Source organism: Oenanthe melanoleuca, chromosome 1, assembly GCF_029582105.1.
Source record: "Oenanthe melanoleuca isolate GR-GAL-2019-014 chromosome 1, OMel1.0, whole genome shotgun sequence".
In the NCBI taxonomy this organism is placed as follows: Eukaryota; Metazoa; Chordata; class Aves; order Passeriformes; family Muscicapidae; genus Oenanthe; species Oenanthe melanoleuca.
The window spans coordinates 95,719,835-95,740,428 of record NC_079333.1 but is presented as its reverse complement, the minus strand read 5'-3'; the positions used below and the strand labels follow the sequence as shown (position 1 = coordinate 95,740,428).

The following is a 20,594-nucleotide window of genomic DNA, read 5'->3' as shown; positions in this document are numbered from 1 at the left end:
AATGTCAGCCTGGAGGGGATTTTAAGTGCACTTTTCAGGGTCAGGAATAACCCTTGCTGTGGATATGATGAACCAAATATACTGGATGAAACAACTGACTCGGAAACAGTGATCATGTTTGAAGAAGCATTTATGTTCATCATAACTTTCCTCCTGATCCAAGCCTCAATCATTAAAATAGCTCCAAACAACAAGAATTTATAGTGAAACACTTTGAACATGTACATTAATTTATGCTTATAAAAGCATAGTTTTCTCTCCTGCAAGTAAATGAATATTTTATTTGTTTCTGATTTATGATTCCTAGAGATTGTTTTCTTCCAGTGAAGGATTATTCTGGTGTTGAAATGCTGGTTAAATATTTATGCTGCTTAAATATTATGGCAATATAACTCACATTTTATTTGCAAAACTGTATGTTTCTGAGGGGTGGACTTTAGATGTAAAACTAATGACTTGGCTATTAAGTCATACAGAATGACAGTGTAGATTGAGTTGGAGTATGGGCTTTATTGGTACATTGTTGTAATATATAAAATTTTTTTCTTCTTTTTTAAGATGTCTGTGGTATTCTTTCTGTGTGTTTAATAATTTCTGATTATTTTATTATTTTTCTGTCTGTTTTCGCTTTCTTTTTTCAGGTGAAGTTTTTGTATTGAACGATGGTGGAGAAGTTGACTTAGATTTGGGAAATTATGAGAGATTTTTGGACATCAATCTCTATAAGGACAACAATATTACCACTGGAAAGATATATCAGCATGTCATTAATAAAGAAAGACATGGTGATTATCTGGGAAAAACGGTTCAAGGTAATGCTTTAAATTTTGTAGGATAGTAGTCCATTCAGTCTTCACAGAAGGAAGGATCAGCTAGAACAGGCTGCTTCTTGCTGCACCACTTTACTTCTTTCTCCTTTCCAAAAGATGCAGGCATGTTCCTGTAATGTTTGGCTTCTGGGCTCAAGGAAAGGAGAACTAGAGAAAGGATCTAGTAGTTTCTTCTTGGCTTTCTGCTCACTTTACCCCTTTTGCATGCAAAAATTATTATATGGGCCTAAAGTAAGCTGTGCTTGACTTCTTTGGTATTGTTTTGTAGTTGTTCCACACATTACTGATGCAGTTCAGGAATGGGTAATGAATCAGGCAAAAGTTCCAGTGGATGATGACAAAAAAGAGCCACAAATCTGTGTAATTGAGGTAAGTATGGAATCTTTTAAGTTGTATATCTGCAGTGAACACAATGAGCTTGTTTCCTTTCTCTTTGCTCTTTAGTGTAGGACTAGGTCAGACTGAAGTTTTATGGAGAGCTGAAATTTGAAGACACATTCTATATTCTTTGGTTTGTTCTGAAAGGGATAAATGTGGTCTTATCTCTTCAGCTTCCATTTACTTCTCTAAATCCACTCTAGAATACCGCTGAAATTGAGCTTCTTAAGAGTTAATTAACTTAGAGAATTAATGCTGTTACTGTGATATGAACTGTCTATTTCAAGATCCAGATGTTTGACTGAAGCTTTAAATGTTAATACTATTGAGAAAACTTGTACAATACCTGAAATCTCCTATGGTCGGTAGGAGAGCCTTTAACATTCCATTCCGTGAATTTCCAATGTTTGTCTTATTGCTTGTGGTCATGCTTAAAGGAATACATTTAAACAATGTGTAATTTTGTTTCCCACTTTCTGATGTTATCTTTAAGATCTCTGGAGGCAACTTTGTTAATTACTTAACCTGGTGATGTCTTGCACAATGGAAACAATGAATTTTAGCCACCCTCAGTAGGGCGTTTAGCCAACTGCATGAAAGCCAATAATTGCTAGTAATACTATTACAGCAGAAAATAATGAAAAAAGATTATATTTGAGAATTTGACAGAAGGTGTCACAGATTTAGTGCCAGAAGTGACCACTGCAATCAATAGTACCATAAGCTTTGTGATCCTGCAGCAGAATTACTCAGTGTTTCTTATGCAGAGGAATCTGCCTTGATTGAAATACACTTACCAGTATATCTATAGATTTTTTTTTTATGATGTTCACAGAGGGAGTCAAATATTTAATTTAAATATGAAAAACTAAATACAAAAGTCACACAAAAACATTAATAAGTGATGGTCATATTCTGTACTCCATAAAGGACTATGTATAGTCCCTTAACTATGGAGTTTTTTGTTTTGTTTTTGATATTTTTATTACACACTTAAACCTCCAGCCTGATAAAATTATTTTTCTTTAGTACTCTAAAAATAATTGTAACATTCTTCCATTGTAAAATCCTAAGGGAGTTAGACTAAATGTGTGTGATATACAAATGTAGTTGGCAGTTTTTCTGGTACTGGATGAACAGAAATATGCAATTCTGCCAAAAACCACATGGTGGCACAAAAAGATCATTCTGAAATACAACTACTTTGTCAGACTTGTGTGCAAAGCTGTTTTATTTAGTGCTTAGTCTGCTGTAGCTCTCTGTGTCTTTGAAAGGTGTCTGATTTCTGTCTTAATAAATAAACTTCAGTATGGACTTAGTCTCTTGCATTTTAGTTTGGTAATATACAATTATTGATGTTGGAAAGCTGTGATAATACTGAGAAATGTCTGTCTCTAGTTAATCACAAATATTGTTCATCTGACAGGGAATAAAATTTTTCTATATTAACATCTTCACATCAGCTTACTGGTTCACCACTTTGAAGGCAGTGTGAAGCATGAATTATTCAACCACACATCTTCCCATGGGAAGCTTTTGTATTTGGTGGAAAGTAAACCTAACAAAACTGGAAAATTGTTTAATGTTTTCCACAAGAAACAAACTGTGCAGAGTAGATGAAAGTACTTTGTAGAGTGTCTTTGCAAATTTCAATTGTGAGGGGGTTTTTTTAGATAAAAGTTTCAGAAAACATCTTGAAATATATAAGATTTTTTTTTCGTTTGTTTTTGCTTTCTGCTACTCTAACATATCCATTTCCTTTTCAGCTGGGTGGAACCATTGGAGATATTGAAGGAATGCCATTTGTTGAAGCATTTAGACAGTTTCAGTTCAAAGCAAAAAGAGAGAACTTCTGTAATATCCATGTTAGCCTAGTGCCACAAGTAAGATACTAGAATTAATAAAATAAATTTTACTCTATAGTGGCTTTATATTTGTTTACTTGTCTCATTAACCTTTTCATACTGGAGTCAAGTCAAGACTAGTATAATTCCTTGTACAGGACTAAAAGTATTTTTTCATTAGAACTCCAAATTTTGCTTCATTACTCAATGGGGATATTTTGGTAAGCAAATGTTTGTAATGATGGTAGATTTCACCTTCTACAGACAAAAAGATAATTACCCATTACAGCTGTGGATTAGAGCATTGAACAGCAACTGGTAGGATTAATTCCATGTATTTGAGAACAGAACTATACATCTGAATATTCCAAGAACAGCCACTGAAGGCTTTATGCTGTGTTGAGCATTCTCCATTTTTTAGCAAAATCCAACTTTTGGGCTATTCTTCTTCTACTTCTGCCTGAGCCAATTATATGGAAATATAACAAACAAAACAACAAAAACAACAAAATAAACTTGACCTGAAGTGAGACCCTATGCTTTCCTCACAGTATTTCATATACAAGTAATCACAGTGGTGCCATTTTTGTTTCTGGCATATTATGGCTCTCTTTGGGTATGTTTATTTCCTTTAAATATTATTACTTGCAATGAAGTTTCTCTTTCAATCTGTAACTGCTTTGATAGTCAATATTAGTTGCTGTTTGAGCTTTCAAAATGTGCCTTTCCAGCCTAATGCTACTGGTGAACAGAAGACAAAACCAACACAGAACAGTGTTCGGGCACTGAGGGGTCTAGGCTTGTCTCCAGATTTGGTGAGTCAATAAATACAGATTTTTATTTATAGTTCATCTAGAAATGTCCTTGCATAACCTGTGTTCAAAGAATAAGCCATAGTCCCTCAGGAGAGACCAGAATTTTAAAAGAAATGCAAAATATGTACTGCATAGCTCCATTAAAGCCACAGGAAATCAAATTACTCAAAATCACTCTAAGCTAACTTAATTCAACTAACTTCTTGCAGTATCTTGGGACTGTGGCTATGTTCTTCTAAAGGCATCTTATTACAAAAATAATTCTTCACTGCTAAAAATTATGGAAATCTCAATTCACTTTGTAGGCAGACCTAAAATGTCTTGTAACATTCAGCATTTTTTTATGCATTATTAAGAAGCAATGTGTATATCCTCAAAAAAGAAAAAATATTCTTAAGAAGATAATCCCACAACTAAATTTTGTGTTATGCTTCTTTCTGGTTGTTTTTGAGAACTTTCATTTTACATTTATGAATAAGTGTGTTTATAACTACAAAACCAATGGATTTTGAAAAAGGTTATGTGAAAGATGTGTTTGATGTCAAAAAGGTGTGACATGGTAATCGTAACCAGCTTGTGGATGGAAAGACTTTTATTAATATAATGCTGTACTTCGTTCTGAGTTTCAGAGCCTAATCTCCAAAATCCCTCTTGAAGTGCATAGAGAAAGTTGCTTGTGCTTTTTGAAGGCCTTCAAGGCAATTGCCAGGGCCTGACTTCTCCCTCCCTTCCAAAAAATAATTTTCTTTAAAAGGCCTGCTAAGTGGGTGTGTGTAATAAGAGGAGAACAGACGAACATAGTCACTGTCTTGCATCTTGGGTTCTTGCCTGGGGCAGCTCTAGGACTGCCAGGAGCACAGTATCATCATTTTTGTTTTTTTGACTGTTGCTGTTGTCACCTGAAGCAGGAACAGATCTCACTCAAGGTACAGCCTCTTGGTGCTCTTTTAAAGCTCCTTGAGTGCTGCTTCAGGACAATATTTAAATGGTTGCTGTCATGGCCAGGGCAGCACATGGGGCAGCTCCTACAACAGCAGCTAGAAAGTTTCCTCCATGAGCTGTGCTGCCAAGCTGAGCCTGGCTCATCCTGTTCTGAACTCCTGCCTGCTCCTGGGCATCCCTGAGGTGGCTGCTCAGCTCTGTGTGCCCCAGCCTCTCTGTTCTGCCCAGGGGGAAGTTCTGAGTGCCAAATGAACACACTGTGGCTGCAGAGATCCTGGACTCTGATGCAGCACTTGGAGGATGTGCTTGTCAGAGCTGCCCTGTTGGATTCAGTTGTTCTTCATCTTCTGTGTGCTATCTTCCTTCATGGTGCATGTCTGCCACTTTATTTTAGTTTTGTTATTTTCGTGCTGATTCTGATGTTTTTGATTGCTGTGCCTGTAATTACTTTTAAAAATCTATCTCTGCAAAACAGACAATAGATTTCAAAGTGGGTTTGCTCATGTGCTCATACTATCCAGGTTTATGAGTTACACCTTCAGCTTCAAATGTACCAAATTTTACATGTGAATTGTGCTTATGTGAATAGAATGTACAAACTGTTTCCTAATTACATTTTGATTTAAAAGCACACTAATTTTCCCTTATACTTGGCATTTTTTATTTTTTGTTTCTATAATTACTTCTATGGGTAGGGTAAGTTAATTAGATTCCATCAGTATCAGTGTAGCTAAACTGCATTAGCAAGGTGATCAAAGGGCATGTAAGTTTTTGAACAAAAGGGCTTGATAAATTAAGTAGTTGCATTTGGTAGAAATATGGGGAAAGTAATAAAGTAATCTTGTGCAAGGATCATGCTAATTTTTGTTATACTTTCAGGTTTCCAAATAACTTAAGGGAGAAGACTGAGTAATCGGTAGACACTTTACTAGAGCAGTTCTGCCTTTTGATCTAGTTGCTTGGAGTAACATAATGCAAAAAAAGACCCCTTCAAACAAACACCAAAGCATATAATTGTTTTCTTCATTGGTTAAAAATTATGAATATTTTCTAATATTACTGGAGTTTAAACGTATCATCAAAATACTAGCATCAGTAAAAACTCCATACAATTATGAATTAGTTTTCTTTGGCCTTCTTTTTGTCATGATATGTAAACTAAAAAGATGCTGAAATACTGAAATACTCATGCATGCAAACTAAGTATTATTGCTCTCAATTTAAATCTGGTCTTACTGATAAGATTAAAATATTCCTTTGATTCATCATATTCATAGTTACAGAGCTGCTAAACTTGAGGCAAAGAGTATTACAGTAGTAGCTGCAAGAAGGAAGAATATAAGGAAGCAATATTACAGAGAATGCCAATGAAAAATAAAAGAAAATTGGTCAGTATGGGCAAGTGACTGATTTACTTCTGCCTTACTGGTAGATATTTGTGAGCTATGATATATTGTAGAACTCCAAAAGAGGGGAAAAAGTAAAAACGGCACGTTTGTTGGTGCTCTGCTTCCAAAGGAGATTAATTTCTCTATGAAATATTGAGGATCTTCTATTGGTTTGCCTAGTAAATATTTGAAGTTTTTCCTTTTGTTATGGTAGATAGTCTGCAGAAGTGCAAAACCTATAGAGATGGCTGTGAAGGAGAAGATTTCCATGTTTTGTCATGTGGAGCCTGAGCAGGTTTGTACTTCAATATTACATGTGGGAAAGTACACAATATTTCTGTGCATTTCTGTTTTCAACTTCTGACTGCTTCATTCATATGTAATTTGTTTTATAATTTTTATGTTGCTGTTATGGATGATACAGCCTTTTCAAGTTATCATGAGTATATATGTTAAGTTTTTTGTCAAACAGTAATTAATAATTTAAATACACATTGTGTAAAAGTGAATAAAAATAGATTTTGAGTGCATGGTTAGTTGTTATACATAGCATGAAATGCTACAATTTTCACAGCTATGGCTGATTTTATTATTATGTATTTAGTACCCATCAATCATCTCTGATTATAATAATGAATGAACAAAGAGTGGTTAAAGTTAGGTGATTTTTTATGTCCACAGATGGTCAGAGCCACATGAACACTGTTACTGTGATAATATGTAATAGGCTATTTATGCCTTAAGCATGCATCCATTTTTTAATTATGTATTCTTCTATAATTCAATTTTCCCCAATAGTTTGCAATTAATTGCTATCCAAATATTCATTTTGATTTATCAACTGCTCTTTAATGTTTTTGCAAGTGAGAGCATTTTACTCTTCAAAGTAATGGATAATGCTGAAGGTACAAGGGATGCAAGTGGTTATGTGGCATTTTAGATTGAATGGGCATGTAGAGAGGCATGCACATGTACAAAGTTTGTGATGAACAAAGCAGCTCAAGGGTAACAAAGAAACTATCCTTTACTGTTCAAGTATTCAGGGAAGAGAACACTTCTGTTCAGGATTCTGAGCTCTGTGATCTCAGGTAAGCCAAGCTTAATTGCTGGCAGCTTGGATGCACTTTACAGGTGTGTTCTTAACAAAAAGGTCCTTAAATGGACTGTATTCAGTAATTACATAGCCAAGTTCAGTAATAAAATACTTTTAGGAGACTCACAAATAAATTTGGTCTGTTTTGTTAGGTTTAATTTGTTTTCTTGTTTTCATGGTTAATACTCTTCAAGTTTGTGAGAACGGAGGAAGGAAGTGCTAGCAAGCATGAGTGCTTGTGGAGCCAGATGTTTGCATTAAAACTGATGCATTGATAGGCTTGACAAATCTGTATGATGGTGTGAAGGAGAAGTAAAACACATTTTTACTTTTTGAGTAACTTTTTTCTTGTAGATTAATCGAACCTTAAGTATTAGCTGTGCTGTCCTGCTCATTCAAGAGGAAGGTATTTAAAAAACAGAATGTGTGTAGTATAAAAAAATGCATATAGTATTCAAAAGTAGAATGAATGTTTCCTATGAAAAAATTATGTAAGTTTTTCGTGTTTTGCCTTTTTTTGTTAGGTGATATTTATTCATGATGTTTCTTCTACTTATCGAGTACCAATCTTATTGGAGGAGCAAGGCATCATTAAGTATTTTAAACAGAGGCTAAATTTACCTATTGATGACCAGCCAAGTGATCTTCTAATGAAGTGGAAGAAAATGGCTTGCAGGTATTCTATGTCCTGCTTCTTTCTCTTGAAGTGCTGTAGTTCAAGTTAGGTTTTAGCTGCTATGAAGTCACCAAACTGTTGACTGAATGTTATGCTGATTGACACCTGTGAATGGTCTGGGTTTAAAACCACTGGCAGTTTGGAAATTTTAGGAGGTGTTTTGTGGAGGTAAAAAAAAAAAAAGCACTGTGAAAATGTTTTGGGGTTTTTTTTTTTTTTTTTGTTTTTGTTTTTGTGAAATGTAGTTTAGTAACTGAAGAACTTGTTTTTGTCAGATATGAAAGATTGCTGAAGGTGTGTTCCATAGCTCTCGTTGGCAAGTACACAAAACTGAGTGACTGCTATGCATCTGTTTTCAAAGCTCTGGAACACTCTGCGCTGGCAATTAATTACAAACTGGATTTAATGGTGAGGATATTTCTGGCTTTTGCTTTCAGGACTACTTTGATTCTACTATTGTATCATTCTGTGGTAATCTACTAGTTCCCATCATGTAAGGCAGTTTTAATTCATGTGAAAATTAGAAAATTAATCATGCAGATAAATACAGACTGGCCAAGCACCCCATTTTTTGAAAGAAATGTTTAAAGATTTAATTATTTTATTTGAAACGGAACTTATCTGAAAGGAACACTGAAGTTACCCAAAACTGGATCTGATGAAAGAGCAGACTTTATCTGCAAATTTATATTTACTATCATCATTAGATTTCACTTGTTTTCATGACACATGAACTTGTTAAACTTGGCAGTCCTGAGTTAATGGTTGGATTCAGCGATCTTAGAGATCATTTCCAACCTAATAAGTCTATGACTAGAAAACGGCAAATGTACCAGTCAAAAAAAAAAATAAAAAAAAAAAATTAGGATTTGGAGAAATGGTAGGTGGTCAGCCTTTTCTTGTTCCCTGGAAAGATTATTAGCTAATACTCTAAATAGTTGTTTCTGTGTGCATGAAGAAACAAGAAAATCAAAACAGCCAGAATTGATCCCTGGAGATTTTTAGATCCTACTGGAAATGATCCTAAGCAGCCTGCTCTAATTTGACTTTCTTTGAGCAGGGAGTGAGGCTTGGGACTTAAAATGTCCTTTCTGACCTATCTGATTGTGTCACTGTAGTGTTTCATACTGACAGCTGCAGAGTAGGAAATTTTTATGTATGAAAAATAGTTTTGCTTTCAGTAAAAAAGGTGAAAGTTGCCTTGTCTGCAAATGCACAGCAAGCTTCATGTGCAGCTGGTCTTAATTTTGGTGGGGCTTCTACATTAACAAATATGAAAAGTGATGGTTGCTGAGCTCCATTGCAGTGTTGAAATGTTAACAGACACAACTCCCACTGTACTTAACTGCATGCCCAAACCTTCTTTTAGTGTTTATGCCCAAAGGCTCTCAGTATAATCCCATACTCTGAAGGAACTTCTTAATCTGAATGACAAAATGTTGATGCTTCTTTACCTGATAAATGTTCCTTCTCAGTATGTTTGGCAAGGAAAATATAATTAACTCCAACTGTTATTAGTTTCTCTTTCCAACCTTCTAGTATCAGTGTCTTTTTAGTTGGTTGTGTAATATTCTTCTAGTATAGAATAGAAACATTCAAAAGTAGTTTTCTGTTGTATTTCTGATGCCTTCTGGAATGTGGAAAAAGTAGAAAATATTTGCTAGAAAGCAGTCTTGTCTGGGAAACTTGCAGCAATCTCCTTGTCAGTTGCCTTTCTCTGCCAACAGGTGAGTTCTGCAATTTCATATGATCTCATTTTTATGGAGGATGGACTCTACATCAGAATGTGGTTAATTATATTAGTCTGAGAAAAAGACTGACAAATCCCAGAATCAAACTCTGATCTTTTGTGTCCCCAGTGCAGTTCATTGTTCCCTCGCTTCACTCTAGTGGTACATCAGGAGCTGTGTTTTTTAATGACTCTAGAGATTCTAATGCAGTACTTCTAGTAGGACAGAGATAATGAGTTTTTCTTCCTTTCTACCAAAGAGTTCCCAGGAACACCTTTCTCACAGACAGTGCAGATTTTTTCAGTCTTATAATAAGACTGGACAAGCTGTGGCACCCAAAATCCAGGAAAGTAAACATCCTGGTCACATCTCATTGGGATGATAGGATAAAGTCAGCACCACTTTTTGCTTGCCATAGGAAGGTAACCTGGTTCAGAGTTACAAAGCATTCTAGCTACTCTGCTTACCTGGAGGGTGCCAAACAGGGCTGTAGGCAGACACAGCTTCTGAGCTATGTGCAAAGAAAAGAGCACAGATTGCTGCAAATAGGGCAAACACTCTGTCTTAAAAGCAAATACTGGGTTTTCAGTGAAATTGTTACAGGTTTATTGGCAAATTCACTTGAAACTCTTAATAATTTCTCTAAATGCTTGATTATATAATGTCTGCTGCTCTTTCTGTGGAAGAAGAGACCATTTCATTGCATATTTTTCTTTATTAGTACATAGATTCAACAGAACTTGAACGTTCTATGGAAGCAGAGAACTCAGTGAAATATCACCAGGCATGGCACAAACTGTGCAAAGCAGAGTAAGTGACATTGGGCATTCTGTATCCCAAATGCAGACCATGGTATTTATTTCATGTGATGAAAAACTGCTTCAATATATCAAATAATTTTTCCATGCATCCAGACTTCTATTACTTACATGAAAAGATAAATTGCATGGGTGGTAAAAAACTTCAGCAAATTGAAGAATTGACATATATCCTCAAAGTCTGCTAAATCTCTGTAAAGAAACTGCATTTTTTTGGTTGTTGGTTTAGGGTTTTGATTTTTTGTTGTTGTTTTGCTTTTTTGGATATCTGGACTTTCTTTACAGTGCAGATCAGTTGTCAGAGGTTTTTTGTTGTCAACATGCAGCATAATGAAAGGTGCTCATAAATGCACACTGCAAATGTCTCTGTTAAGAATCATTGCTAGGATTTCAATTTGTATTTTTAAAGGGATATTGTTTCTTACCTAGATGCATTTAGTTGTTTTGGTATTAGAAGACCTAAACTTTGAGTGTTAGGTTTTTAAGTAGTGAATATGTAGCTAGTTTATTTGAGCAATATTTATGCAGTGGGAATTTCACTGTGAAGTGTGATATTGGTCAGATGAGAATCAGGGTGGGTAGATGAAACAAATTTCCACATTTAGAGTTAATTTCTTGGTATTCTGAATGGTCAAATAAAACATGCTTTTCATGAATTGTGCTTGTTAGTTATAACCTCAAGAACCTTCAAGTTGTGTGGATTCCTCAGCTGGCTTGATTCTACATGTTAATTCTTTTTTATGTGGCTGTCATTACAGTGGCATTCTGGTCCCAGGAGGTTTTGGAATTAGGGGAACAGAAGGCAAACTCCAAGCTATCTCCTGGGCAAGAACAAAGAAAAAACCTTTTCTTGGTAAGATCATTAGAGTGAGAAATTACTGTGTTTAGGAAATGTATAGCAAGCTAATTGATTTGATTAATAAAAAAACAAACTCATACCCCCACATTAGGGAAGGAACCTGTCTTAGGGAAGTATGTGTGATGATGTGACTATCTGCCATGTAAAGAATCCTCAGGAATGTAGTCTTGTACCATGTCTGTTTTATGAGGAAGGAAAAAAAGACAATCCCTTCTGCAAAGGTTCAATTTGCATGCACATAAATGGAGAGTCTTTGCTTCTCATTGTAATTGTATCAGTATAATTCTCTTTATCAAACAGTGTGCAGAAAACATAGGTGTCTTTGGACCACTTTTGCTATATTAAATGCTTTTTTTGATTTACTGGTACATGTTATTACAGTAAAGTCCGAAGATGTCACCTGGCCTATAAGCTAGGTGCTGTTTGTGTAGGTGCCTCTGAAGCTTTGCTTCCTACTCCACATTTCTTACCTTTTTTTCAGTGTTTGAGTAGTTGCCAAAGCAAAGTTTGAACCTGGATATACCCCTTTTAGCTTCTCTTTGTCTTTGCAGTAATTATTGGTACAATACATGAGAGGAATAAAATAGCTTTGAAAAGGTTTAAAGCACATAATTGTGTCACATGTATTTACAGTGTGCCAAGTTTGAAGTGTGAGTTTTACATTGAGCAGCCACTTTTGGTTTAGCTTTTTGTAAGTCTGTGTATATGCAATAAATACCAAGATTTCAAAGCAGTCAAGTTTAAGACAGAATAGCAAGTACTTAGTCAGTCCTATTCTTTGTCCTGGAAATTCTGGAGGTTTTGTTTTCTTTTCTAGGAGTTTGCCTGGGAATGCAGTTAGCAGTTGTGGAATTCGCAAGAAACTGTTTGAATTGGGAAGGTGAGCTCAGTATGCTGGTGTGAATATGATTTGTTTAGAGGAATTTTTATTCTCTATGTGAAATGCATGTCTATTATTAGAACTGTTTACTGATTTTGTGATTGTTAGATACTTAGTTCTTGCAGCAAGATAATTTTCAGCTAAGTACCCTCTGCTACCTCTCTGTGCAAGGGAGTAGGAACTCTCTGTTATGCAGATTGTTTGAAACCTGCTTTTTAATCTAAACAGTGTAGAAAGAAGTGTGCTTAGAGTTCACCTCCATGGTCTCTTTCTGAAGTTTGCAAGTGGTGAGAAGTAAAAAAGAAGTGTTTTTCTCACTTGTCTTCATTAATAGAGTGGCCAAACAAGAGCCATTGCAGGAGTAGTATGTATAGATTTAACTTATCAATTAATTTCTAATACCAAGAGCTGAGAGGAAAGTGTTTTGGAAAGCAGGAAAGGGAACTTATGTGTCTGAGGTCATATGCTTCCTGTGATTGCTTCAAAACTGGTACAGTTTCAACATGAGAGATTGTAACATAAATATAGACAAGCCCTGAAATGCCACAGAGCTGCTAGGAGTTTGTAGTGCATGTAGAGCAAATGTACTGTGTTTACTTTGAACTTCTGTTCCAGATGCAAATTCTACAGAATTTGACCCAGACACTAAAAACCCAGTTGTAAGTACTGTTTTTTCCCTGCATGTGTTTTGTGAACATATGTTTTTGTTAAAAAGGGAGTTACCTCCGTGTTAGTTAAAATCTATCTATATTTTTACATGGTAGGACATGAGGTAATATCTGCTGTCCTTGCTCAGTATTGTTTAGAAAGGTATTTTCTTTTGATAGTCTCTTGCCATTGCCTATTTGCTTCTGTGAACTGCCTTAGCTTTATTTTTGTAATTTTTCTATTGGTTTCCCTGTGTGTAAACTTATGCTGGGAGTAGACAACGAGTAAGTTGGCTTTATTGGGGAATAAAATATAAAAGGGAGCTGAAAGGTGTAGCACAAGCTATTACCAAAATAAAAATTTATATGACAAGATAAGGATTAAATGGAAATGGGTTGAAAAATTCTTGTATTTCCTTTATATATATAGTATAAATAACCACTACACCCATCCTCCCCATGCATCTTATGGTCCTCCTTTTGACAAAAGTGTCACTGCCCCAGATATGGCAGGGCTCTCTGCATCATATGCTGATTATAGGATTTTAGAGTGATTTCATCACATTATTAATGTAGTAAAACATTAAAAGTGGTCAGGGAAAGAGGGTTTTAAAGAAAATTAAAAAGAAGAGAAATAAATATGAAAAATAAAGCAGTATCTTGGTGTGAGATTAGTGACAAATTAGGTGGGTTGCTCACAGTGACCTACTGTTTCTGTATGAATTTCCTTCAAAAGAATTTTGTTGGCATTTGCAAGTAAAGCATACTTTTTCATGTCTGCTTAGTCTGAAATGTGCAAATAAGAGGGTTTTTAGAGCATTTGCTCAGTTTTCAAAGTTGCTTGTTTGCATAGGAAAGGTAATCTAGTCTGAACTTTTGAAGGTAAATTAAAAACCTTCAGAGTTTCAGGGTGAGACTTTCTGCTGGAACTTGGTGGTGTTAAGAGAATTCCTCAAGTGAGTGAAGGTAAACTTTGCTTTTGGCATTAAATTTGTGGCCTTGCCATAGTTGGAGGTCTCTTCCTTTCTCCTTAACGATGTGCAGATGTACTCTTCCACTGCAGGGGTCAATTTCTTAATAGCAATGATGTTGTAAAACGTGGAAGATGTTGAAAGCTTATTGTAAAACTTTAGGTTGTAAGAAGGTAGAGCAGAGAAGACTGATTCAGGGCATCCTTATTTCTAGAGCTTTTTGAATGTCAGTTTTATTTAATGTTATTTAACTGGGTGATTTGCAGTTTGCATTCTAGGGCAGGTAAAGTAGATATGTTAAAGAGAAAATTATGTGGACATAAGTTAAGAAAATAATGGAGTGAATATATGTTTCATAGATGATTAATGCATTGTTTACAATGGAACTGTTGTTACATTATAATGGATATTCTGTTTTTCTGAGCTGTGTTAAAATTCTGAAATTGGTTGTTGACAGTCATATTTCAGCATCTTAATCTGATCTTTGACACCTCAGTTCTGGATAAGAAACAGATGTAAATCATTCCAAGTGGGAGATTTGTACAACCAATAATGACAGCAGCTAAATAATCTGCTTTAGCAGAGTCCAGTGTGTGCTGAAAGCTGTTTAGATATTCTATATAATCAATAAAAATAATTGGAAGAGAAGTAGATTACTGAAGTTTTTGAACTGTCGAACTGATGTGATTGTTTCATAATCCAAGAAAGTTAATTGGAGTATATCAGCACTGATAATATCTTGTGATGCCACCATGTGCTAACTTAGGACTGAAGCAGTGTACTTTTCTTTTGGTTTCCCCTCCTTTGAAAAGTGAAGAGGGAGGAGAAAGGTACTGGCAAGGCAGTAGTTAAATTTCCTTTTATTTTTTAAAAAAAGAGACACAACTTGACATGTAGTTTGACAGGGGAACTGAGAGGCATCATAAAATATGCAACTACTTACATCACTTCTTGATTTGCTAAGTGTTCAGGTACTCAGAACTGTGCTGCTGAAGTTGATAGTTTCATCTAAAGTACTTAGAAAATATTTTTGGCCTCTTTTGTTTCTCTTTGTTGTGTGCATCTATGGAAATTTAAACCTTTCTGCTGCAAATAAAACCTACAATTACCAAGTACTCATGTAATTCAGTATTACACAGAATCATTTAGGTTGGGAAAGATCTTCAAAATCATCAAGTCCAACCTTAAACCAAATGCCACCTTGTCAACTGGACCATGGCCCTAAGTATGTTTGTGTCTTGAGCATCTCCAGAGATGACGACCTCACCACATCCCTGGGCAGCCCAATTTTTAACAACCCTTCCAGAGAAGAAATTGGTTCTGATTTCCAACCTGGACCTTCCATGACCCAGCTTGAGGCCATTTCCTCTCATCCTGTTGCTGACTGCCTGGGAGAATAGCCTAATCCCCACCTGGCTACAGCCTCCTGTTGGGCAGTTGTAGAGGGATTGGGTCACCCCGAGCCTCCTTTTCTCCTGGCTAAACCCCAGCTTCCTCTGCAGCTCCTGTCAGACTTGTGCTCCAGACCCTTCATCAGGTCTGTTGCTGTTTTCTGGACATACTCCAGCACCTCAATGCCCTTTTCCCCAGGGAAGCTTTGCAGCCACTCTTCCCCAAGCCTGGAGCATTACCCTCGTTCAGTAGGGAAGATGAGGAGGTACGTGAGCTCTGTGCACAGCCTAAATTCTTGGTCTCATCTTGGTTGATTATTTGCAGGTGATGTTCCCATTATATATTTTTAAGCTTTCTGCTTTACTTCCTAGCCTTTCTGGTAAATTTTTAGTATTCTTTGCAGGAGGACAGCTGTTTAGAAAGGTAATGCATTTTCTTGAGTGTAGAGCTTGGTATGAACTTTCTCATGCTAATCGTAATTTCAAAAATAACTCCTGTACTGGGAAACTGTATGGTCTAAACTGCTAGTGAACTGGATTCACTAGATGATGAAGAGTTATTTGCTTTGTTCAATTTCCCTCATCTTCCTCTACTATTAAACTTAGATTTTTTCTTTTATGATCCTTTTAATTATGTTCTTTGTCAGTTTTATTGCAACTGTATCTAATACTGTTCTGGAAGAAAAAAAAAAAAAGACTTTCTGGAAATAATTGTCCTTATTTTTCCCCCTTTGATTTAAAAAAGCTAGTTTTAATTGTGATCATTGTTCTTCATGAACAATTACACCTTGTATAGGATCATGAACCTGAACCTATAGCTCTGGGAAAAATATCTGCATTTTCTATATACTCAAAAAATTGTGCAGAAGGGTGTTTTGCCAGTAGGTGCCGCTCTTAAAACATGTTAGTTTCCTGATGCCCATGCTTCCTATTCAGGATGTCAGTAACCTGATTGAATTCCAAAATTTCTAAGGTTGTCTAAGAGGTGAGAAAAATGTATGTCTCACACATGCAAAAGCACGTCCTAAAATTCTGTGATTGTACTTAGGTGTGTGTGTGTAAAGTTACTGGTGGAGCTTAGTTAGGATAATATGCATGTAGTGTATTTACTTTGGAAATCAAAGCATTTTGTTAATTTAGAATATTTTTGTAAACCAGCAAAAAAATAATACATATGATTTTCTTTCTTCCAAGAAATAACACATTTCAATACCTAAAGGGGTTTTAGAAGAGAGTGGCCTGGGAGCATGTTAGGACAATCATATGTTTATGCACCATATTTTTTAAGGCTTCTATTCATGCATCACTGGTGTGGAGTACTTTATTTCTCATGTAATGGAGGGGAAATTCAGGGATAGGAACCATAGTAGTATGGGATCTTGAATGCACTTCACAGGCTTTGCAATTCAGCTGAGTGTTTAAATCTTTAAGTAACTCTGAGATCTAAGTGATTTATCATGATAATGGATGATGGTGTTAAAATTCAGTCCAAAATTCCAAGTTCTCTAGTAGAATTAGTGCTTAATCCACTGATTACTTATCTTCTAAATGTCTGTTCTTCATATTTCTTTTTCACTAATTTCTTCTTGAAGTAAATAATGATGCCCATGAAAACACATCTGGTACAGGAATCATGCAATGAAAAAGTTAAGATTGCACAAAATAAGGCTAGTGAGCTGCAACAGCAGTCACTCAGTTTATATATATACTTACGTGTTCCCATTCAGAGAGTCATAACAAGAGAAGTACATACTTACATAAATATAATTTAAAATGAGCATCTAATGTTGCAGTTATCATACTTGGTATTGTTACATTGCTATTGAAGGTAAGTACTTCATTTTCTAAAAATTTGAACTGCTTGTTTTATGAAGTGGCATCTTTTGTGAATGATGAAACTGAACTGTGAGGAGTATTGGATAGTATACTCTAGGAAACGCTCCTCAAATGGAAAGCTACACCTTTCTTTTTGTGTATTTTGTGTGAAACTATGTGATTTGAATTTCTTTAAAGGTCCAAATAATAGCCCAGGTAAAGCAAGATTTGTTAAATAACACCTCAAATGTAGCATGAAATAGAAACAGTAATTCTGAACTAGTTGGAAGGCATTTTAGCTGTAATGTGTGGCTGGTTGCTGTGGATGAAACACAGTACAAACATACTTCTTATCTGTTAAATCTTTATTCCATATACTTTAAAATAATTACAAATCTGTGGGTTTGGATGCACGTGTATTGTAAACAAATGCCAGGCTCTTCTTCAAAGCAGCAATACTTGTTCTTGCAGATGCCTCACTGTCCTGTACCAGTTATCTTTTTTACAATCATTATAAACTCATCAAAGCTGACAGATCCATCCTTATTTTTGTCCAAGGATTTAATTATGTTATCAAGCGAGAATTGATCCTGTTTTTATAGGACAAGAATTAAAAAAAAAGAAGAGAGAATGAAATAATTAGATCACCATGAGCATTTTTCTATGAAGAATGCTGCCAAGAAATGATGCAGTCAATAACAGTCAGTGTTACTTGAAGGTGTTACTGGTGGTGTTGTATTTACTGGTTTGACTGGTTAAACTACTAGGACGGTGTCTGCTACTGCCTGCCAGAAAATGTTAACAAGAATATATAACCATTTGAGAAATATGAAGTATTACTCAGATGGGTTTCTTCAGTCTTCTGGGTAAATTTGGAATCTGGGAAATGGAGCAGGTGAAATAGCTGCAGCAGGTACATAATCACCAGTAAAAATTATTATGCATTCAACCTACTCCTTTATTAGATACTAAATTGAGCCCTGCATGCACATTTTGAAAACATGTTGCTACTTTCTTTATGCTTTGGGCCAGGATCTGAGGATCTCTTTCTCTCTATTTCCCCCCTCTTTAGTAAGAATACTGTATTCACTGCTAAAAACATCTTGCTAATGTATTAAATTCAGTTTCTATTATTAGCTTCTTTTATTTGTTGTTTCTGGTAAGAGTGCATGTAACATCCTGATGCATTGAATATTCTGATAACAAACCTGATCAGGCTAATTAAATAATATAAACCAAATTTTGAGTTATAATTTAAATTCATAAAATGTTTTCTTTTGTTCATACTGTGTATCTCTGCATGTTTTGTAACAACCTGTTATGTTTTGATATTGATTTATTATGGTGCCATAAATGTCTGCAAACAAACTTGTTGCTTGAAAATGTCTGAGGTCCAGACAGAAAACATCAGTATTGCTTTTTCTGAACAGTTCTATTTCCACATATCTGGGAAAATGGGTATGATTCTCAAGTGTCTTCAGTGTTATAAAAAGCATTTTATTTCTGAGTTTGCCATAACATTTCTGTTAATTTTTGGCAATCGATTTCTAAGCTGTCTTTTCAGGGAAAGAAAAAAATCCCTTGTGTTTTATTAGGGTTTTTTGGGGAGTCTGTTGTTAATAAGCCATTTCATGTTAATTGAAATGACTAAATTAGATTGCTGTAGTTCTCAAAATACTGTATTTTTCTATGGGAGAGCCACTTTTTCCAGACCTTTAGGAAAAATTGCTCCTGGGAGATATCCAAAACATAATATTTAAAGATTTGTCTAGAAGAAGAATCTAAACTGAGTTCTAATGTGGTTCAGGAAGGATTTTGCAGAGAATATATATAAAATCAGAACACAGATTTTTTTTATTCTAGCTACAGGAAATGGGTATTCCTCTCTCTAGCTTGATAGCATCTCTTTTCATTGCTTGGTATCATTCTGGAATGGCAAAACTTCTTTTATTTTGTGATGGTCATAATTTATCCTAGATAGAAATTGGCTGAGGTCTCTTGCTTTTAAACGTCCTACAGTTTTACTTGGATTATAGATTCTTTTCTATATATTTTATAGATTCAAGATTAATTATTTTGATTGAAATTAAGGATATAAGGTTCAGGTACAATATTTCAGGTAAAATTTGGCTTGCATTAAAAGAAATAAAGAACCAAACCCAAACAGAACAGCTCGTAGATTTTTTTACATTTAATTTCATAGGACTTTGTTATAAACTCTGTGCACAAACAGAGTTTGGAGCTACTTTTCATCAATGTAAATGAAGTTTTATAAGCCAGACCTTATTTAAGAATTATGGATTTAGGAACCATTTGGGTTCAGTAATCTGCCCTGAACATCCTTGCCTGTATTTTCTTTTTTTTGTGCATTCCATGGAAGCACAGTGAATACAATGAGAGTGGAACTTACCTTCAGGTACTGTGCAAATTGATTCTGAAGTAGATTCTTCAGCCCACCAATGGACAGGGCATTGGTGCTGCCCTCCTGTAAAGCATACTGGGTAAAATACTTCAGAAGGTTTTCATTGAGTAAATGTTCCATGTTTCTCTGATGTTGTCTTGAATAATAACTGTAAACAAAACAGACAATAAAAATCAAAATTTGAAATATATCTGACACTCTCATCATTGTTTAATTAACCATTTAATGAATAATACTTAACCTAGATGAAAAGAGTTTGGTTTTTTTCCCTGTAAAATTGATCAACTTTCCCAAGAAGAAAAATTAGCTAAGTTTAAGTTTAAGGATTTGAAAGACTCAATATATTTAGGTTATGCTTACCTCACTCAGGACCTGGTGCTTTCAGATGTATCCAGCAGTGAGGTCTCAGATTGGGACAACCTTTATAGTTGTTTGCATGCTCCACCCTAATTATGAAACTGGCATGTGTCATTGAGTCAGTGCACTAGTTATTGTCATTTCAGTAGTCAAAGGAATAGGATACTTTAGCAGTAGAAATGAGTAATATTTTTTTATCTCTGAAATGTGTCATCATCCTCTGCTGCACTTGATGTATATTTACTTGGTCTTTATAGGTGATTCTGGAGAGGTTTTCTTGATTGAATTTGTGTATTTTTCTCTTCAAGATGAACTACAGTCAGAGAAGTGTGAAAAAGACTCCCATGGCAATACATATAACATTTGTTATTATAGTGGAGTTTTAGAAGATGGCCAACACAAGGGTTTTAAAAAATATCCCGATATATAAATAAAATATAAAGAAGCTACTGTCTTTGTGTGAGTAGTTAATCATACTTCTCCACATTTTGTTCTGTTTCTTAGCACAGGAAAGAGATGAAATTGCTCTGGAATAAAATTTTGGTTGCTAGTGTTAAGAACCAAAACATTCAATGATGTGAATGGAAAAAACTGAAGTGTTCTAAATGAGAAAGTTGAATGTGAGATTCTGAAAAACAGTCTCTTCTCAGGAACACCTTTATAACTGAGTATTGTGTTCTGCAGGTTCTGAATGTTCCAAAGGTTTTATCATGTTCCATTGATGGTCTGTGGGACATC

General features: G+C 35.2%; 1 protein-coding gene across 1 annotated transcript in view; it reads left to right on the top strand.

Annotated features, from left to right (window-relative positions):
• CTPS2 (CTP synthase 2) overlaps window positions 1-20,594 on the top strand; it is a 60,353-nt gene that overhangs the window by 3,386 nt on the left and 36,373 nt on the right. The window contains exons 3-13 of the mRNA XM_056487005.1: window positions 642-812; window positions 1,099-1,199; window positions 2,975-3,091; window positions 3,784-3,867; window positions 6,412-6,492; window positions 7,815-7,966; window positions 8,242-8,374; window positions 10,418-10,506; window positions 11,273-11,367; window positions 12,191-12,253; window positions 12,869-12,912. Coding sequence (XP_056342980.1) covers window positions 642-812; window positions 1,099-1,199; window positions 2,975-3,091; window positions 3,784-3,867; window positions 6,412-6,492; window positions 7,815-7,966; window positions 8,242-8,374; window positions 10,418-10,506; window positions 11,273-11,367; window positions 12,191-12,253; window positions 12,869-12,912 — 1,130 coding nt within the window. The remainder of the gene's footprint in view (window positions 1-641; window positions 813-1,098; window positions 1,200-2,974; window positions 3,092-3,783; window positions 3,868-6,411; window positions 6,493-7,814; window positions 7,967-8,241; window positions 8,375-10,417; window positions 10,507-11,272; window positions 11,368-12,190; window positions 12,254-12,868; window positions 12,913-20,594) is intronic.